General features: G+C 37.4%; 1 protein-coding gene and 2 long non-coding RNA genes across 5 annotated transcripts; 1 reads left to right on the forward strand and 2 right to left on the reverse strand.

Moving 5' to 3' along the window:
- Positions 1–114: 114 nt before the first annotated feature.
- On the reverse strand, positions 115–8,352 carry LOC133733372 (uncharacterized). Its single transcript, XM_062161014.1, has 11 exons — positions 8,142–8,352; positions 6,031–7,437; positions 5,230–5,937; positions 4,345–5,141; positions 4,193–4,270; positions 3,061–4,084; positions 2,127–2,835; positions 1,078–1,147; positions 916–972; positions 701–789; positions 115–455 (listed from the first exon to the last, which is right to left on the reverse strand). Exons 2-6 carry the CDS (start codon positions 6,641–6,643, stop codon positions 3,917–3,919), a joined length of 2,364 nt encoding a protein of 787 aa, XP_062016998.1. The 5' UTR covers positions 6,644–7,437; positions 8,142–8,352; the 3' UTR covers positions 115–455; positions 701–789; positions 916–972; positions 1,078–1,147; positions 2,127–2,835; positions 3,061–3,916.
- Positions 8,353–10,587: 2,235 nt separating this feature from the next.
- LOC133733379 (uncharacterized) lies at positions 10,588–14,917 on the reverse strand. Its single transcript, XR_009857664.1, has 7 exons — positions 14,137–14,917; positions 13,989–14,040; positions 13,816–13,883; positions 13,035–13,115; positions 11,909–11,972; positions 11,701–11,799; positions 10,588–10,890 (listed from the first exon to the last, which is right to left on the reverse strand). It is a non-coding gene; the product is annotated as an uncharacterized LOC133733379 (long non-coding RNA).
- Positions 14,918–16,406: 1,489 nt separating this feature from the next.
- LOC133733377 (uncharacterized) lies at positions 16,407–20,315 on the forward strand. Of its 3 annotated transcripts, none has more exons than XR_009857654.1 (9): positions 16,407–16,722; positions 16,954–17,207; positions 17,432–17,556; positions 17,645–17,708; positions 17,806–17,959; positions 18,885–19,048; positions 19,437–19,767; positions 19,841–19,980; positions 20,121–20,315. It is a non-coding gene; the product is annotated as an uncharacterized LOC133733377 (long non-coding RNA). The 3 variants fall into 3 exon arrangements; XR_009857655.1 differs by having other exon boundaries at positions 19,437–19,676; positions 19,760–19,980; XR_009857653.1 differs by having other exon boundaries at positions 19,437–19,980.
- Positions 20,316–20,814: the final 499 nt, after the last annotated feature.

Raw genomic sequence — 20,814 nt, forward strand, 5'->3', positions numbered from 1 at the left:
AAAAGATATTTCATTTTAAAAAAAAATTGGGGTGACTTTGTTGCGACGGATACTTTGCTGTCGCAAAAGAATATTTTATTTATAAAAAAAAAATAGTGTGAATTGCACACCAAAGCTAGTACCATCTGCAGCAAGTCATCCATTTCTTGCCTATCCAATTGCTTTTCATACACCAACTCTTTAATTACAGCCAAAGATCAGTAAAATGTTGCCTCAAAAAAAGAAGAAGCTACCAGTACACAAACATAACACAGTGACATTCTTCAATCATTTCTCTTCCCAAATAAGCCCATAGTTCCACCAAATGTTCAAAAACACAGCAAACAGATTCCAGCAGGACCCATCACGGCTTTTGAACATAGTCCCAAGTCTTTTGCAACATATGATGGCAGGGGAACATAAATACATAATAGCATTTCCAGTAGTGCCTTCCCACAATTCAGATGGGTATCCGTCTATATAATCATACATAGGACACACAAAAATAATCAGAGGTAACATTATTTATCACCAATAGCATTGGAAATAGTAATTTGCAATATATAAACAACACAAAGCAGTATATGATCATTATATGGTGAAAATAAATACATATTGGTCGGCAAGTTTCAAATATCACATCTATCATCAGAAAAGGTTTCACCAACGTATTTGATCATTATATGGTGAAAATAAATGAAGATTACGGCCAATCGCTTACCAGAAGAAGAAAGGCTGGCTGCTCTCACTTTCACATCATAAATCGTAGGTCATGTGTAAATTGTGTCCATACTAATGGTCTGGATCAATCTGTAGAGCACATCAAGAAGTAAATGGCTTAATATTAGATCATGCATATTTTATATTGCAAGGAATATAGGTTTGCAAAAGAAATATATGGGCTTATTAAAGGTCATAGATAAAGTGTGAACTTACAGCTTCAAGCCAATGTTGAAGAATTAACTTTGTGTGCTTTCTCATTCTCAAACAAACCTATGACAAAGTGTTATTATTAGAATGAATGTCTAATAAACTATGGAAATATGAGAAAGAAGTATGTATAAGAAAAAGAACAAGCCTTTGCAGCCTAGTTCTAACCCTTGCCCATCGGAAAACGGCGGATTCTAGGTACTCAACATCAGAGAATGAGATAAACTGTACTTGAGAGCTGCAAAATCGAAAGATTTCCACTTGAACCATTTGAAAATAGCCAAATGAATCATACAATTGATCAGAATGTTTTGATCAGAATGCATAGAAAACACTGGTTTGTAGTCACTTTCGAAGAAAGACAAAATATTTTCTAAGCCTTTCGAATTGAAGTTAAGTTTTAGGGCATGCTTTGCATCTCTAATCTAACTTACTGAAGATCGAGGACAGAAAACAAGTGTAAAGGTTCTCAAATCAATTGTTTGTAACAATAAGCTGCAAGTTTTGAGAAAATTTCAGAAAACTGGTAACAAGCAAGAAAATTTCACCAACAATTAGTCTTTCAGTCATTTCAAGCAAAACTTTTTAGATTTGAAGTAGACATGCGAAGCTACTATTTTGTAAAGTTTCATGCTAATCGAAGTTCAAATGGAGGGTCAAACAAGAATCTAAAATGGACAGAAATGCTGATTCTGCAGAAATCCAGAAACAGTGCAGTAACTTCAAAATAGCACAAGTATCTCATTTTAACTCCGTTTTTCTTGAAACTAAGCTCAAAATGATCATTTAAGAGTCTATTTTAAGCTTTTAAAAACTGAGAGTAAAACAAGAAGTATAGGTTTTTCAAAAATCATGGAATAGCCCACTGGTTCAGCTTGGGTGTTGTCTTTGAGGCATAACATCAAACACTTGGAGTGCAGTAATTGAACTTTGGTCTTTTCCAGTCCTATCCATCCTCATGGGTTTACTAAAACGTAATAATTAAAAGTGCATTCCATTACAACCTTGAATAGCTTTAAGAACTGGAATTTAACAGAAAGTAGAAGTTCTTACCGAAAGGAAAGAAAATTTCTGGTATTGAAGCAAAACTATCATAACTTTTCTAGTACACAAAACTAGGTAGGGGGTGCAGATTACATAGTTTCCTAGATTAAAACAATGATCAAAGTAGTGCAAAATATGGCCAAAAATTGAAAGCGACGTCAAGAGTTTCTTACCTTTTGGGAGTTGTGGAGTCTCGAGCTTGCTTAGTATGGCGGACAATGAAGAGGATTTTTTAGCTTTGAGGATGGTCTATTTGTAATGTAATTACAGTAAAGAACTAGAGTTTTAGGAACTGCATAGCTGATGGATCTACATATCCAATTATCCAGTAAAGAAAGCACCTCCAAATAATGAGATAGGACAATCAATGTCTTGAATTGCTCCTCCATTTGCCGATATAGGAAGATAGAAATAAAGGAGGGGATTAGTTGATCAAAACTCTCGAACTTTTGGTGAACTCAATAGACCAAATTTTTTTTTTTTTTTTTTTTTTTTTTTTTTTTTGCATTAGATCTCATCTCTCATGGGAGAATGACAATTTACTGCAACTTAATAAGAAAAACGAGTTCAACATGTAAACCCAATAAGCACAAATTAAATTCAGTGTGATCTCAGCAAGAACATTGTTTTTTAATTCACTTCATTTCCCCCTGACAAACTACAAAGCATGTAATGTACCAATAGGGGTAGGAAAGCTTCAAACTTAAAGTTCCACTTCGACCCTTGAAGCACCTTGAACAATTTTCAGTTCTTTCAACCAAATATAATTGTTCATGGAAACAACTAAATTGTAAATCGGTAGAGAATAAAAGAAAAATACCGCTCTTTCTGGAATTAGGAAGAGACAAAGGCTGGATCGAGAGTGGGAATTGCCATCAGTGCCTACACATTAACATACACAAAACTTTAAACACATTTCTTATTCCACCACTTAATCAACAACAATCTAAATCAAAAGTCGAGAGCTTTTCATGATTGAAATGCAGACCTTAACCAGAATACGGGCAACTATTTATGCATGCCAAGAAGTAGAACTCCATAGCTACAGATCAATGTATGCTATTCACATGGAACTGAGAGGTACTGATACATAAATAGACGGCTTACCACCCAATCTATTAGAGCTCTTTTATCAATTCATCTGGTTTGTGCTACGTCAATCAGCATAAATGCAACTTCTACCTCTTTCTCAATCATGAACCTCATGAGGTCTTCCTCCTCAACGTACCTACTCAAATGCAAGTTAAGTATATAACTTGGAACCAGGATCATATATGAAAAGGTCACCAGAATATCATTAAATACAAGCATAATTAAAGTAAGGACTAATTTCACTTTGCCTCCTCCAACTTAAGGTCGAAAATCATGTTAGTCCATGATCTTTAAAATTCATCAAGAACACCCCTGTACTCTCAAGATTCCTCTTCCGTGTCCAATCCCGAGATCTCCATCCATTTCGGGTGTTAACTCATGACGTGGCACCGACACAGGGCCCCACCATTGGTGGCTGAAACTCAGAAGAAGGGGCACAATGGACATTTGAAGGACTTTCCCTCCAAATTTTATAATTATCCCAATGGTTTGATGAATCCAAAAAATCAGCATGCATCCACCAAAAAGGGTATGTCCAAAACCAAAAATTAAATGGGTACTGCCAAAAACCAAAAATTAAATGGGTATGCTTAAAACCTAGAAAATATCACATTTGTACCAAAATAAGATATTCAATAGAAATGGAAATCATGTTCGTAATTAGCACCCCTATAGATGCATAAATCTATTTTACATCCAAACTACCCAAAAAATCTCAGTTTGGAATAAGGTCCACAAAAGATTAGCCCTAATCATCTTTGCAAAAGATTAGAACTAGCAACCTTGTGACACAGCACAAGGTTGCACAAAAGTGGGCAATATGCATCTCTAATATCCTGACCTTGGACGCTAATCACATACTCCAATTCCTCTATTTTCTAGCCTTTGCATTTTGTCTGATTCTGACAGATGACCTTGTTGATCCAGTTGCAGAAGCAGCTGCTTTAACCTTGCTGGTTCCAGCAGCAGCTTTACTGTTGCTGGTTGCAGCTCTAGCACCTGATGCATTTGCTCCTGCCTTCTTTTCCTCCCTTTTTTTCTATAGTTATGAGAAGAAATAATTGTTCAGATAAGTAAACAATAGGACTAAACAATATTCAGGTTGGATCGAGTGTAACATGAAATTTTAGTGTAGTTTATAGTTTACCTTCAGCTTTGCTGCTCTAAGCTTTGCCTTTTCTCTGAGCTCATTCTTTGTCTTTGGGGGCTGTTTGGCTCCCTTAGCCTGCAAAAATAGAAGCAAACTTATGAGTAATTGGTAAATAACACACAAAATAACAATCTGTGCTACCCTTATACCTTAGTTGGAACAGATGAGCCCTCTCCACTGTTTAGCTTTCTTTTCTTGGACACAGTAGGTGCTTTTGTCTTAGGGGGCAGGTGCCTATGGCAAGTTGTCACATTGTGACCCAAAACTCCACAATTGCTACACTTTAGAGATTTATGAACCCTTCCAAGCTTGGGGCCATCAGTCTCCTTCTCAGATGCATCCTTTACCCTTTTTGTCCTTGGCCTACCATGCTGCCTGTTGTACTGAGGTGGGAGGATGGTAGGTTCATCACTCTGCTTCCACAGGTCCATCCCATTGACAGGTTTGACTGTGTTTGAATAAGTGGCCATGTAGGTACTAGTGAGGTAGCAAGCATCCACATAATCTTCAGGCTTGTGTCTCATGAAGTTTATGGCAGCTATAGCATGCTTGCATGGGATACCAGTAAGATCCCATCTCCTACATGCACAGGTCCTTCTACTCAGATCAACTATATATCTGCTTCCTCCAATGCTCTCTACCTCAATCTGAGGACTTCCAGAACCATAAGGAATACAATCTGTGGCTGCCTTAACTTTATTCTTTTCCAAAATTTCCCTAGGCTTGGGGCAGATAGTGTCCACAACTTTGCTGATTTTTTCCTTCCTCATGGCAATCCTCTTCATCATCTTAATCCTGATATCTTCAAAGCAAGATATCACAGGTTTGGCTCTCGATGGCAAAATGAAAGCATTGAAGCTTTCACAGAGATTGTTGAGGAGAACATCACATTTCAGAGTTGTTCCAAAGTGAGACCTGGACCATTGCTTAGCTGGTCTTCTAGGATCTACAAAAACAAATAATTGTTTTAGATCATGAATTATAGTAAATTAAGCATATATCATCATTACAGTAAGTGGATACAGAATCCTTACCATTCAACCAGTCATAAGCCTTGGGATCCAATTGCTTCATCAGAACCATTTCTTTCCAGAAATATGCCATGGTTGTGGACTTGGCGCATGACCACAGCTGATCCTTCATCACTTCCCCTGGGTATAGCTTGTTGAAGTTAGTCCACAAGTGTCTCACACAGAATCTGTGATCAGCAAGTGGCATCACCTCTTCACAGGCAGGTATTAGCCCCTTTTGCTTGTCAGATATAAATGTCCACCCATTCCCATCCCCACAGATATGTAAATCATCCACCAATAATCTCAGAAACCACAACCAAGAATCCTTACTCTCCATTTCAACCATAGCATATGCAAGGACCCATGTAGTGTTGTTGGCATCCAACCCTACTACTGTCAACAACTGACTCCCATAAGCACTCTTCAGATGGCATCCATCCAGCCTCAATATTGGTCTACATCCAGCCCTAAACCCCATCTTCAATGCACCAAGACAAATGTACATCCTTTTAAAAACAGGGGCCTGTTGGGGGTTGTTGAAATCACATTTTATATCCACAGTAGTGTGTGGATCCACCCTTTTTAGCTCCTCAGCATAATCCCTGACCCTTGCAAATTGCTCATTGATTGACCTCTCCAGCAACTTCAAAGCAGCCCTCTTTGTTCTATATGCTTGTTGGAAAGAAACTTTTGCTCTCACAGCAACTGACATGGTTTGGGCAAGAGACTCTGACAAGCAAAAAGATAAATAGTCACTGTTGGTATACATGAAAACACATAACCAAATCATAGCAGATAGAGTTCAAGGTGGGAGTTTGATACCTGTTGATATGTCTGGATTCAACTTGATTTGTTCAGCAAACCTTTCTGTTAGATATGGGGTTCTAACCATGCTGTTCTCACATACCCTTGCACAGGTGTGCCCTCCATGGTAAGTCTTGATCATTAAGGTATCTTCATGCTGCATCTTAGATGCAAATAATTCAAATGGGCAATCATCAGCCTTGCAGATCACCCTGACCCTAAGTTTGTCACTTTTCAAAAAAACTGCTTCCCAACCTTTTTGGATAGCTTTTTCTCTCACAGCAGCCCTAAGAATTTTGGCAGAAGCAAACTTCATGCCCTTACAGAACTGGGGGTTGCTCAAATCAGTCTTTGGGTTGAACTCTACAAATCTAGGTTCAACAGCTTCATCATCAGAGTTGGCTTCATGCCCTATGCCTTTTTCATCTGAGTCCACAGCTTGAAACATGTCCTCATTGTCTCCACAGGCATCACTGGCATTACTGCCGTTTTGGTTCTCCATCACTTCAGCAATAGAACCATCTGCTCTGCTAGTACCAACCACTTGAGCAGCTCCTCCTTCCTCTTCTGTCAACCAGTCAAACAAGAAATCATCTTCCACCCCGTAAGCAGCATATTCATCATCTTCCATAGCAGGATTGTAATCATCATCACATGAGTCATCATCAGAAAAAGCCTATTCCTCATCCTCAGCATCATCATCTTCAAAAACTCCATCATCTTCTTGGATCCAACCATCATCTTCAATATGCTCTTCCTCACTGACAGGTTCAAACTCAACTTTATTCTTGCCTTTATCAGTAGCTTCAGTTGGAGCTCTGCTAGCTTGAGTTGGCACCTCATCTTCACAGTCCAGGATCTTCAACTCACTTGGCTTAAACTTTTGTCTCTGTGCACACACTTTGAATCTTCTAGCTTTACACCCTAACCTATCTTCCACAGGAGGGTTTGTTGGTGAATCTGGCAGCTCCTCAATCTTGACAGAGCTCTTCTTTTTGGGTGAGTCAAGGAGCTCCTCTATGACAACACCACTTGACCCTGCTTGACTGAAACCCGAAGCAGGTGCTTGTTCCTCATACATGAACAGATCTTCTAAACCCTCATAATTAGGATCCAGTTCCAAATGGTCTAGATAAAGAATGACCACTCTAACCTCAGGCACCATGCAGCACATGGTTATCACATCCTGGTCATTGTTAATCTTTGTCATCGCATCATCCTCAGAACCTATGGAGAACTAGTAATCAATGCGTGTACCAGCATATTTGGGATTTATGCCCCTAACCATCCCATCAACCTCAGTCAAAGACATTCTGTCCTTGTCCACATTGTCGTAATAGCTTATGGTTCCTCCTACATACTTGTTCTCTGTGTGTGCTATATATCCACCATGATATACCTTGATGGTGAAATACTCTGGGTGTACTGCACATAGTGAAAGCGAATTGAGTTAGAAGTTTCCCAACCACTAAACACACCAGCACAGGTAAAACAATCAAAATGCATCAATAAATACCACCTAAACAACCCAACAACTCTTTTGTAGGACCACAACACCAGTCAAAGACCACTACACCGCTTAAGGGCAATATACAAATACCCAAACACACCCAACGCATCTGATAGGACCGAAAGCTTAAAAATTAAACAAGGTAATAAAAATTGATATATCTTTTCTGCTCCACTCTTCATCTCATACATATATATATATATATATATATATATATATATATATATATATATATATATATATATATATATATATATATATATAGCCTAGTCTCATAATATACTTCACACATGGTGGGCTCGATCAACCACTTCTTTAAATTGATAAAAGGAGATTGATGGGAGACACACTGCCGAAAGATTAAAGGGGGTTTTGTTAGTTTATTCCTAACAGCATCATTCAATATTCAATTCTCATAATATACTTAACACATGGTGGGTTCGATCAGTTACTTCTTTAAATTGATAAAAGGAGATTGGTGGGAGATACACTGCCGAAAGATTAAAGGGGGATTTTCAGTAATCACCCAGATTCATTGATTGCGATTTACAATCCAATACCCAAAATCCACAAATGAATATAACAAACAAATCACCCAGATTCATTGATTTTCTCTCACCATAATTGGGGATTTCTTCTGCTTCACTTTGCATTCGAGGTATCCAGTCCTCGATTGGCGCCCCAGCCATGATGCTAACACGTCAACCTTCTAATTTCGACAGCTTGTTGAAATGGGTTCTCACTAAATCTGGGTATATATGTTGCTGTTTTGGAGAGGATGTCGATGAGAGAGATGAAGATAGAAGGTTTAGCTCCAGATCTGGGATAGGGTTTTTGGGTTTTGAGAAAGTAATTGGCTGTAATGGACCCGTAATGCAGGGAAAAAAGGTAATAAGGGTTGTTTAGGTCATTTCAACAAAAATTTTGTTTCAACCACCAATGGTGGGGCCCTGTGTCGGTGCCACGTCATGAGTTAACACTCGAAATGGATGGAGATCTCGGGATTGGACACGGAAGAGGAATCTTGAGAGTACAGGGGTGTTCTTGATGAATTTTAAAGATCAGGGACTAACATGATTTTCGACCTTAAGTTGGAGGAGGCAAAGTGAAATTAGTCCCTAAAGTAAATTTCTCACCAGCAACAGTTGCATCCATCTCACTAGCAATCTCTATTCTGTTCACCCCATTCATAGTCCAACTCAGTATAGGAGAAGGTGGACAGCCTTGCAGAACTAGAAAAAGCATCCACCAATACCTCCATGGTCCTAGCTGAAACCTCATCTAGCTTTATCTTCAGAAGCTTTCCAATATCAGTGTAACAATTTGAGTGCTCACACGTTCTAGCTCAAAGTACACCAAAAAATTACAGGAACAAACCATCACAACAAAGCACAAAAGCCAAACAGAAACTAGTCAAAGCCAAAAACTCTATTCCTAAACCCTAAATCACCTGATAGAGATGAAGAAGGCAGAGATTCGCATCGAGATTGTAGATTTGTGACGAAACCTAAAAATTGAAAATAGAATTCACTTAATTCAATCAATTAAAACCAATTAATCAATGAATCGAATCAAATAGAAACAAACCTTGCTCGTAGACGTAGCTCAAATGGATCATCATTTGGGTCGTCCAATCACCACTGTGGTCTCCTCCGCCTCCTCTTTCGAAATTTGCGTTGACCTCAAAGTACTTTGACGCTGTGTTCTTAACCAAGTGTAGCAACCCTAAAACAAATAGAGTGAATATCAATTGAAGGACCCAGTTCAGATCCAAGCTCATTCCGGCGACATGCATGTATCGCCTTTCCCAATTTGCTGTCAATTAAACAATAGAAGCTCAAATTAAACCTGAACCTGAGATCTCACCATGTGACATGATTTACCTAAGCGAATGATGCTGATTGAATTGACAAAGGAGAAAGAGAGCGCCAATGTATTCCGATATGAGATTTTTTGAACTCTGATCTACGGTGAGAGCAGATGAAGAGCAAGCAGAGGAGGTTTTGGTGATGGAGAAGGAAATAAGAGAGAGAGAGAGAGAGAGAGGAAGAATCGTATTAGAACTGTGGAGAAGTGAGTTTGGAATTTTCTCTGCTTTTTTTTTTGTTTTAAGAAACTCGTCGAACTCATTAAATCATGCGACGATGTTTCCCTTTAGTCTCTGAAATTATGCGACGGCAATACAAATCCCGTTGCAAAAAATTATAAGCGTACTACGGAAAGATAACCGTGGCAGATACAGTTGCAAATCATGGCTTTTGCGACAGAAAGTCATGCCGTGGCAAATTTTCGAAGCAATTGCAATTGTTTTTAGTAGTGATCGATCTCCTCTGTTCTTCACTTCTTCTATTCCTGCTCTGTTTTTCCCAATGGAGTTTCCTCAAAGAAATCCCAGATCTCCTTTTGCCTAATGTCGATTTTGTTTGCTACCCACTACACCAAAAAATGAAACACACAACGGGCAAAATTCGTTGTCTGATTTGGACGCTCACCGTTGTGTATCGGAGCGTTGTGTGTTTAAAATTTGCACAACGGTGGAACACCCTTGTATGATATGCAATCAGTCGACAGATTTTCATTATCACCGTTGTGTCTTCTCTCGGCAGATGCTAGGCAGAGCTGCTGCACAGCATGGCAGATGCATCATTCATACAACAGAACTTGTTTTCAAACTGTTGTTGGAAAGCCTAGTCAGACAACGTGTTCTTTAATGTCATCGTCGTCTGATATACTATCACACTTCAGTTTTATTGTCTGTTTGTTGTGTGAACTTGTTTTGGACAACATTAGTTCAGTTTTTATTGTTGTGTGATTGTACAATAAGAAGACATTTTAAAAAAAAAACCATTGTGTGATATGGAAAGAATGCATTGACTGAATGGCCAATTTTTTATGTATTCAGACAACGTTGGATTGCCACACTATAAACCTGTTGTATGATCAATTTCATTTGCTATATTTTGTGCATATATAGCTCCATTTTAACTAATGAACAATGATTAATTGGAAAGAAAACACGTCTAAACCATTAAATTAGTAATCCAACCCATTCATATACCTTAAAATGTTAAAAGGGAGCATTTCCCCATCATCCAAGCAACCATTAATAGAAGAAAAGCATTCATATACATGCCCATCTACTTGGGACATCAAAAGCGTATACAATTACATATATTGTTCAATTAAACATGCCACATATATGGTGCATGAATAATGTACTAGCAGAGAAGCACAAAAAAGATGCTTTCCTTCATTAGCAAACTACTTCATGGCTCCTACACATACCTCTTCACCACAAACTTCTCCCACTCATTTCGCAACTGATCAATATCTTCTTGGGTATATTGGCTGCTGCCTCTCCTCTCCCGCTAAAGTCAAGCATAAATCAAAGTGATTAGTACTTAATCAATTTGTTGAATGAGGCATGGAAATAACAAAGGGAATAGAAACTAAGTAAACTGACAAAATTTATAGCTAGGTTTGTACCTTGGTAGCCACTAAACTGACAAAACTACTTTAGTTGTTCTATCTCAATTAAAATTTGGTTAAAAAAAAAAAAAAAAAAGCTAATGCTTCTTTTGATTGCTGAAATTGTAGAAGATATGATTTATACATCTTCAATTTTAATGTTTCCAGTAATCAGAGATGCATAAAATTGATTCAAACAGAACTAAAGCACATGAAAATTAATAAGACAATAGTACAAAAAGGTGAAAACTGAAGTGAGATGCGTGGGGAACAATTTCTACATGCACTTTTGTAATCCAGTGATTGAAGTTTTTTTGTACAATTGTCAAAACTATATATCCATCTCCCTCTACAGTAGCAAACTATACATATATCTATATGTTTACTCCCCATATATATATATATATATATATATATATATATATATATATATATATATATATATGTATGTATATCACATGCTTGTCTTGTTGTATATAACATCATTTACACCACAATAGCTGCAACCTAGAGAAACATACAAACAAATAAAGCACATCCAATTTACTCTAGATATATGTTTGCATTAATATATCGAATATCACCCTTTACACAAAGGATCACAATTGATGATAGTACATATAGGATTAAAGTCAGCAAACTCCTTCCGGTTTTGCCAAAAGCATATGCAAAGTTCATCAAATTAGTTTTTGATGGAATCTGAAGGTTACCTGGATATTAAGTATAGGCTCTATCCCACTCGACTTATGCCAAAACAGGGCAGCAACTATGCTTGAAAAGGAGATTGGGGTGATCGACCGAAACCTGACCTGTAAATCAAAGGAGATTGGGACATTAATCTGATTGACAGTTGCAAATTTAGATTTTGATCAAACAACAACATGAGCACAAAAAGAGATATGCAACATGAGCACTCACTTTCTCTGGATCCTCTATCACCAATTATTCCAGTGCTCCTAGTTCGATTTACATCTTTGTTCAACTGCAACAAAACAGTGACTTAGAAGACAAAAAAGAAGACTCCAAATACACTAACAAATAGAGAAACATGCAGAACCAATCAAGAAAAACACATGTTAGTTTCTAGTATATATGTCAAGAATATGGTATTTTAAATAATAGTAAATCTGTAAATCCTACTATAAAACAATACAAAAGATAACACACCAAGGAATTTAGAAATCACACTTATTTTTTCTAAGTATCAAAGTGAATGTACCAAGTTTATGAAGTTTATAATATGCATCCGAGAACAGACATTCAAATTAGTAAATATCCATCAAGTGTGTGTTATAACAAAACAGAAACCCTACATTTTCCAGAACCAAAGATTACAAGCTCTGAGCTCTTCCTATAAGATAATAAATTCCAGGTAAATAGTCTGAAGACTAAGTTGTTCATCTTAAGAGAAAATCAGGCATTCTTTTTATTACGGCAATTCTACACCAAAAACATTATCTGTGGTGGATGTGTGCTTTCTTCGGTGGGGCAATCAAAGCAATATAAATATGGCATGATAATTAATTGATCTTTTGAAGTGGAAGACAACAACAAAAGCAATGTCCAGCAATATTAATTGTTTTTGCAAGTTGGTTTTGGTGCAAAGAAATATAATGCTATGCGCCCATCTCCCAACGGAGGAGGAAGAAAAAAAAAACACAGCAGAGGAGAGGACGCACGGAGCAGAAACACAGAGAAGAAGATCTGAAATAGCTTTGAATTTAAGCACACCATCAGCTTTGACAAAGTAATATTCTTTTCATGTTAAACCTAGCAAGGACAGAGAAATAGCTTCAAATTGAATTGTCATCCAATTTAAAAGTCTTTGGTTTCCTTGAAACTGCTATAATTCTCTGTTTATGCTGAAACCAATTGATTTTAGAAAGCAGGAACATATTTCTTGCAAGTACTTAATAGAGTGAAAATGCATCCCCTTGTATTGAGTTTGCAATGAAAAACATATAAGCAAGGCAAAGTTCTAGATTTCTAAGCAACTATGTACAAATGCTAGTAAATCAAAAGAAAAAAAAAATAACGCGACTACCTCAAAAGAAAAAAAATATAATGCAGCCTCCCACCTTGCGCCCATGATCACAAGCTTCTTTGCTATTCACAAGTACCTTTACTGCACATATATTTGATAAAATTAAACAAGTCAGAGCATCTCTTAAATAAAGTACCCCATTCTATCATACATTTATACCCAAGCTATACTAATTGATCATTCTCTAGCACCATTGACCTTGATTTAGAGAGTCCAGCAAAGACATTTTATATATGGTCAATACAACAAATTATGTCTATGGCCATCAGAAACCATAAGACATGCAAATAGATAAGATGAGTATAATAAGTTCCATTGAATTACATTTAGTTCCTACACATGAACATAAGTTGACCTTAAATGCAAATCTAAAGCAAATTCCTTTCTCAAACCGTAGTTATAGTAATGTATGGCATTATTGTTTCCCCTACTGCACATAACCCCACTTGTGAAGACAAACCAAGACATCAACACGCCACCCAAATCATAAGCTTCAAATGCTTGGCAAAGCCTTCTTCTCTCCTCTAAAATAAGAGGGACATAAAACTATCAACCTCTACTTTCAGAAAAGAAAGGCATTGCTAATGAAAAGCACATGAAGCACTGATTTTGATCAGTGTCTTAATTCTGGAGAAGGAAAAACGCAACCCCCAAGTCTCACTTTGGTGTGGTTAAAACAAATTGAATCATCATCGAGCAATGGGTTCCAACCAATTTTCTTAGATAAGCATAACCAGACAGAAAGCCTAGAAAATAAAATCATACTGGAATTGAAAAGTACCATGATTTAGAGCAATTAATTATACCCCCAAGTCTCATTTCCATCTTCTCTTGCATCTTCTTATTCGTCTGAAACCCAGCAAATAAACAAGCTCAATACCCTTGAAAATCAACCGTATATCTTTAATTTAAACAAACCAAAACACATAGAGAAAGAGAAAAGGAAACTAGTACCGCTTAGTGAGCAGATTCGACTAGGTGAGAGCCAACGAGGTTGCTCTTGATGCTGTTAAGATCAAAATAGAACATATCATTTTGGGACCCCCGATGACAATGAACAAAGACAATGAATAAGAGCAATGCAATCTCAAATTTAACTCACCAATCGAAAGGAATTGAGCAACAATCCCTAAACCCGTGAAACCCCTTTCCTCCTCCTTCAACTCGAACCCAACTCAATCCCCTTTTCAGCAGAATGGAAAACCCCCAAATCGAACCCAACTTGAACCCAACGTGAAGCAAATAGCGACAGGAGCATTTCAGGACAATGGGTCGAGCAGGACTTATGCCAAATTCCATGAAACCAGCCTTCAAACCTCCAGAAATCACCAGAACCCTCATCTGCCAAAAGAACCAAAGACACAACAACTGGATAAACCAGATGAAAGAAGTCCGGAAAAACCTGATGAAGGTGGAATCGAAGAGACAGGCACCCGAAGGTACACAGAATCTTGTTGCATCACACCGTGCGATAGTGAGAAAATCCCACATAGAGAGTGGTTTCGAAGAACCGATGACCCAAACCAAGCAGAACAGAGGGAGATGAAAAGGAGGGAAACCATTGAATAGGGAAGTCTGAAATCGGAAACACAGAAAATGGGGCAAGACCAGAACGGAGACGAACTCCGAGCTACAAAACCACCAAAGACGGCAGACATGGTGAAACCGGTTGAAAGAAAAGCAAGACGGAAAATAAAACCGACAAAAACAGAAAAGAAAGCTAGATCTAAGGCCTCCCCCCCCCCCCCCACCACCACTCTCAAGCCAAGGATCCCGATAAAAGATCGAGATCTGACAAGAGAGAGGAGAGGAAGAAGGAGAACTGGGCGGTGGGTTGTTTTCAGAGAGAGAAAGATTTCCTTACGGGTCTGGGAGAGTAGGTGTGCCCTCAAGTTGTCTGAGGCATTAATTAGCATTAACTTTGTTTTTTTTTTTCCCTTATTACTCAGACAACGTATAGATACATTTACGTTGTCTGAATTGCTAATAGCTAAGAGAACGAAAGATGAAAATTTCCCGCCTGTGCAATCAAAATGTCAATTTTGGCGCTTAAGCTAGGCATTTCTCATTCACACAACAGAAATAGTTCACTATGTTGTAGGAACTTGCAAGCATGACAAACATTGAAGCCGAATTTGCTCGTTTTGGGGGGGAATGAATGCCATTTTAGAGACTTCTCCAAATTTTGCCACTCATTTGCACAACGGCACATTAAAAACCATTGTATGATGATTTGCAAGTATACTCCTACAACACAAGTAACTAAACTGTTGTACAATTTAGTGGCATCTAGGGTACAATTTGGAGCCAAATTTGAGTCCATCTAGGAGGGAAATCTGCCGCAACTTTTTTTTTTGATTCACACAATAGATTATTCTTGTAACCGTTGTGCAATGACCTTCTAGATAAAAACTTCAGAATTTTAACCACCTTATACAACGTAAGTTTAGTAAACGTGTTGTCTGATTCACTTTCCTTCATCACACAACAAATTTTTTTTTTCGTTGTGCCAAAAGTGTTGTGTGTTAAGGTTATTGGTGTAGTGACCACTGGTTGTGAGTTGGGCTTTTGTGTATGAGTTAAGGTTTGGGGGAGAGAGAGAGAGAGAGAGAGATTCCATGTTAGATTGTTAGCTGAGGTCGGAGGTCCTGAGGATCTTGATTCTTGATCATGGATTCATGGTCGGTGACGGTGAGGATCTTGTTAGCTGAGGTCCTGAGGATCTTGATTCATGGTCGGTGAGGTCGTGATGATCTTGTTAGCTGAGGTGAGTGAGGTCCTCAGGATCTTGATTCCATGTCAGTCAGCGGATGGCTATCTCATAGGCTAATCTGATAAATCGATAATAGGCTATGATTCATGAATCATGAATGAATATATTTTTAGTTAGAATTACCGACTGATGTAGTGATGTCTTTGACTCTTTGTTGATCATGGTCTGATGGTCGGTGATGTAAGTATGTAACAATAAGTGAATGAGCTTTTGTTGGGCTTTGGGATTTCTTGATGCTTTCTTTGGTTTCTGATCATGTTGTGAACTTGTGATTATTTTTTATTTAAAGATGTGCATTTTGTGTTGCAGATTGGAGAGTTTATTGTTATTTTACAATAAATGTATGCTTGTAGTTTTTAATTTACGGGGTTTGGTTTTATGTCTCCTCCGTTGTATGTTTTGATCCAAAATAATAAAGGCGTGAGCATGAGCCTCCCACTGAGTTCCAAACAAAAAAAAAAAACAATATTGTGCCCTTCTAATTAACATAGACAAGAATTTGATCCTGGTTCCGCCAGTATACTGTTCATGAATAGTAAGTATATCACTGTTCATCTTGGCCCGAGCGACGGTTTTACCCTTACTACTTGCCTCAACTAGGATTTTGCCATTGTTTTACGATAAGAGGTGGAGGCTTCGAGAGACGGTGATAGAGAGAGAGAGAGACGGTGATCAAGATAGACACACAGCAACTCTGAGAGCGAAGAAACAATCGAGGGTTGGGTTTGTTTTGGAAGATGTTCCGTTTTACCTGTACAGGTTAGTTTGCACCAAGACTTGGAACCCACCGCTTCCTCTTCTCTTAGTTTGAGTTTCTCCCGCATCATTCAACAGCAAAACCTCTCAAATCTTTCTCCAGCCATCGATGTCAACCCCTGAAAGATTATGTTCGGGCTGTTCAATCTATTAAGTTGAGTATGTCTTTGACTTGCTACCATTGTATATAACATTAGATTTATGGTTATAATTTTGATAGTTTTATACATGTGGGAAAGTTCGATTCACGATATGGATTAATTGTATAATTCACCCCCACTCCAACCCATTTGGGCCTTCTGGGAATCTTGTTTTATTGTCCACAAAAGGTTTGTTCTTTATTTGTCAGAATATAGTAGCTGACGCTGTTGATTTTGTGTGTTGAAACAGGCCACCATAGCTGAGAGAGCAAATGCCTTCAGGCAACAGTGTTGCTATCTGAAACTGCTGTTAGGCTGGTGTATTTGTATGTGAACAACATATAAGTAGAGCTACTGTCAATCTGTAGTTTAAGTAAAACAAAATTGGTTCAGAAAAAAAGAATTGCAAAATAGTGCAGATGACAACCATTTCATTTAACTGAAGTATGACTTGGCTACATTGGTAACCAAACCTCAATTTGGAGACACTGCTTACCAAGAAAGGTAATCCTTCGAATTCTTGCTCTGCACACTTTTGAAGTATTGTTTGTGTTCTCTATCAGTAAAGTAATTCACTTCCTGCTTCTTCAATTTCTGCATTTGGCATAAACTATGCTCCTCTTTTTCAACTGAAATCTGTTTTATCTATGAAATTTGATGAATTTTTTGGTTGATCTATTATTCTGGAATCTAATCTCACTTTCCTCAAATGTTCTTCGTCTTCCCAGTTTCTGGGTTTACTTCCTATACAATAATATCTTAATTTAAAGCAAGATCTGAAAAGACCGAAGATTTTACGAGAAAAAGATGAGTGAGTGTGAAAATGGAGTAGTACAGGAAGCTCAAAGATCAGGTATTTTCTTTTTCTTTATAGCATCATCGAATTTCTTCAATAAACCTAAAAGTGTGGAACTTTTGATTCCAATCTGATCAAACTGTAGGATGAAAATGGAAATTCAGCTGCCGACGCCATAAAAAATTTACGGGGAAATTCGCTTTCAATCGGTAACTTTGATTTATTCTCTTATTTTGTTACTTAGAAATCTCAATCTAATGAGTTGAATGTTCATGCTTAATTTTGGTGTTCATCTGAACAATGTAGCTCCAACTATGGGAGAGGGGCCAATAGACTGAAAAGGGAAGCACAAGTATGATTGAAGTAGAGGAGCTTCAGCCATATTCACATGGATATACAGAGCTAAACTTTTTCTAAAGGATGAGGGAACAATGATGACCCACATTGACACCATATTCAAGTATGCTTCCTCTCTCATATCTGCACAATAAAGTTTACATCTTTGATGATACGCATGCTCATTATGAAAGCACCCACAACTAAATGATTTGTCTGACCAAAAAAAAAAGAGAATGATATGGTTATCCCAATTGTCTGTTATTTGATCATTTTTGTTAGGATTAAGATCCTGTTTTTTAAGTTTAATTGTCTTTCTGCAAACCAAGTATTTGTCACAATCTTGACCATTCTGTAAACTAACTAGCCGAAATACTCACAATGTCAAATGTGATGGATTCTTCACTAATGTGCTTCTATATTGATGTGTTGCATTATATGAAATCTCCTCTAATGTGCTTATTTCTTTGATTTTAATGTTTGTATTTCACCCAAAACCAGCACAAACCAGCAAGCTTAAACAATATTTAGTCAGCAACTTATTTTACTCCTGCAGATGGGATCTGACAAATGGAACCCATTGTCCTCACCAAATTCGCGGCAATATCAAAATACCAGCAAGCTTAAACAATATTGATTTTAGTCAGCAACTTATCTGAACTCAAAAAAGTTTAAGTTGACGAGAATCTATACAATATTGCTGTGTTGCATTAAGCCGAAATACAGTGTCAAATGTGATGCGTTCTTCTTTCATTTCTCAAAATACTCACAATGTCAAATGTGATCGATTCTTCTCTAATGTACTTCAATATTGCTGTGTTGCACGGTGGTCTTATTGACATTTTTTTTTTCACAGATTGGGGTTAAACATGAAGTCTATTTATCTTTTAATGTAACATTAAATGTTTATTTATTGGGTTTAACCTAGCTGTGAAAATAACATTTGGCTTTTTTCCCACTGCTGAAGTAATTTATTGTACTGAAAATTTGTGTATTAAGCTTTTATGTATCTTCCTTTTTTCCTGAATTTCAATACCTATCTTTTGCAGAACGTGAGTTGTAATATATAAGACATCTGCTTAATTAAGATGGCAGAAAAGAATGCAGTGGAGGATTTTAATCGAGGAAGCTGAAAATAAGCAGAAGGATCGGACGACATGTGGACATCAGTGAACCACCAAAGAAATAAGCTTTTCCAGAGATGGATATCCAAGTAAACCGGACTATACCACAGCTTATCGAAAATGCTTAGAAAATTTATTATTGTTTTGCTTTTCTAGATTCTTCTGTTATATCGAATGCAAAAACCTTGGAATTTAACTCCATCATAGGGATAGAATTTGTACAGATGTAATGGTTCCTTGCTCATTAGATTGAAATTATGTGCGATATTATTTGTGTGTTTTCTAGGACGTACTCAGAGAACCTTGGAACGTTGGAATTGCTCCAGGGGCTTTCAATCCCAAACCTAAATTCAATAAATTTGATCATACATTTGAATTGTGAAATGTGAAGCATCTAAAGAGTTCACTGTAATCAATGGTTTAACATAATTTGTATTGTTTAACATTAATGCTAATATGTTTATACGTTTTCTGTAGGGATGCTATTGATTTATTTTGATTGAGGTGAGAGGGAATCTAGAAGACAATTATCTCAGTTCTTGATAGTGCTCATGGGCTCTGTAAGTGTGGCTCCTTCATCTGGATTAGGAGACGGCAGTGGAAATACAGTTGCCCAGTGAGATGAAAAACATGAAAATTAGGGATGACGTACAAGAAAAACAATACCCACTTATTATTGGCTCAATCTTTGATCCTGCTGTGGACTTTTCAAAAGGAGTATTCTTCTTTTCTTATCAGTTATGACTTATGGAGTTGGTCTCTGGTCTTGGTGGCTGAATTTTTTTTTTGTTACAATGTAGGCATTGAGGTAATTGTTGTGTTGACCTGCTGTCCAAATTCTTTGTTACAACTTCAGCAATTAAGCTGTTTTTTCATTCTAGGAGTTGACCTGGCTTATATGCTCATTGGTATTTAAAAGAGACACCTACCTGAAGCATAGCCGGAAGCAAAATTGAGCTGTGAAAATCTTAATCAAAGATTATGCAGTGAACCTTGAATGGCAGGAGATGTGATGATTTAGGTAAGACACATTCTCATGAAACTTGCAGTTTTTAATGCAGAAGCAGGGGAGGATTCTGATATTATACTCTGTTTTGATTCTGTTAATAAAACGTGTGGGATGGCTTTTGATTGGTGTGTATTGATCACAACTGTGTTCAGAATGTTGATGAGGAAATACTGTAGTCATGGGAGATTCTTCTGCAGCATTCATACACACGTAACTGTTGATGGCAAAGCTTCTATCCCAAAATTCCATTTTTGCAATATGTAAATATACAAATCTACTTAAATACCAGCTTTTGTAATATGTAAAGTTATGACATTCACCAATAAACGTTTCTTAGTTTATGGTTCTGATTGTTATACATACAAAAAATTGAGGAAGAATAAAAAAGTGCAAACCGCAGCATCGCGCGGGGCATATATCTAGTGGAATCTAAGAGACCTTTCTTTTTCTGATTTTGTTTTAATTTCATATGGCAGCTTGTCTTCCTTTGCTCATATAACTATCCACTGGTCAGTGTTAACTTATAGAGTACATAGCCTTAAAATTGAAACATAAAAAATAAATAAAAGGTATAATTATTATAAGAACGAACTGTGCCATGATCAGCCTAGTTCTACTGACCACATGCATAAGTTCCCAGAAGGATCAGCAAGTCCATAACCCAGTCCGAACGGCATTAAGACAAATCGGTATCATTTTTATATGGACAAATTATGGAAGATATTTGGCCCATATTTTGTCATGGAGTCTATAGCCAAGTTTTGTGACCTTGTGGAAGCAAGACTGACAATGTCAATGTTGGTGGACTAATGTAGTTTCCTTAATGGTGTTGCAGGTACAAAGAAC

This window comes from Rosa rugosa, chromosome 2 (genome assembly GCF_958449725.1).
Source record: "Rosa rugosa chromosome 2, drRosRugo1.1, whole genome shotgun sequence".
Classification (NCBI taxonomy): domain Eukaryota; kingdom Viridiplantae; phylum Streptophyta; class Magnoliopsida; order Rosales; family Rosaceae; genus Rosa; species Rosa rugosa.

Bases quoted from the DNA above. Each gene is read 5' to 3' on its own strand.
- LOC133733372 (XM_062161014.1), bottom strand. From the start codon at position 6,643: ATGGAAGATGATGAATATGCTGCTTACGGGGTGGAAGATGATTTCTTG. The intron at 5,142-5,229 runs GTAAGGATTCTG...TTGTTTTTGTAG, and splicing joins GGCTTATGACTGGTTGAATG to ATCCTAGAAGACCAGCTAAG. The intron at 4,271-4,344 runs GTATAAGGGTAG...CTATTTTTGCAG, and splicing joins GCTCATCTGTTCCAACTAAG to GCTAAGGGAGCCAAACAGCC.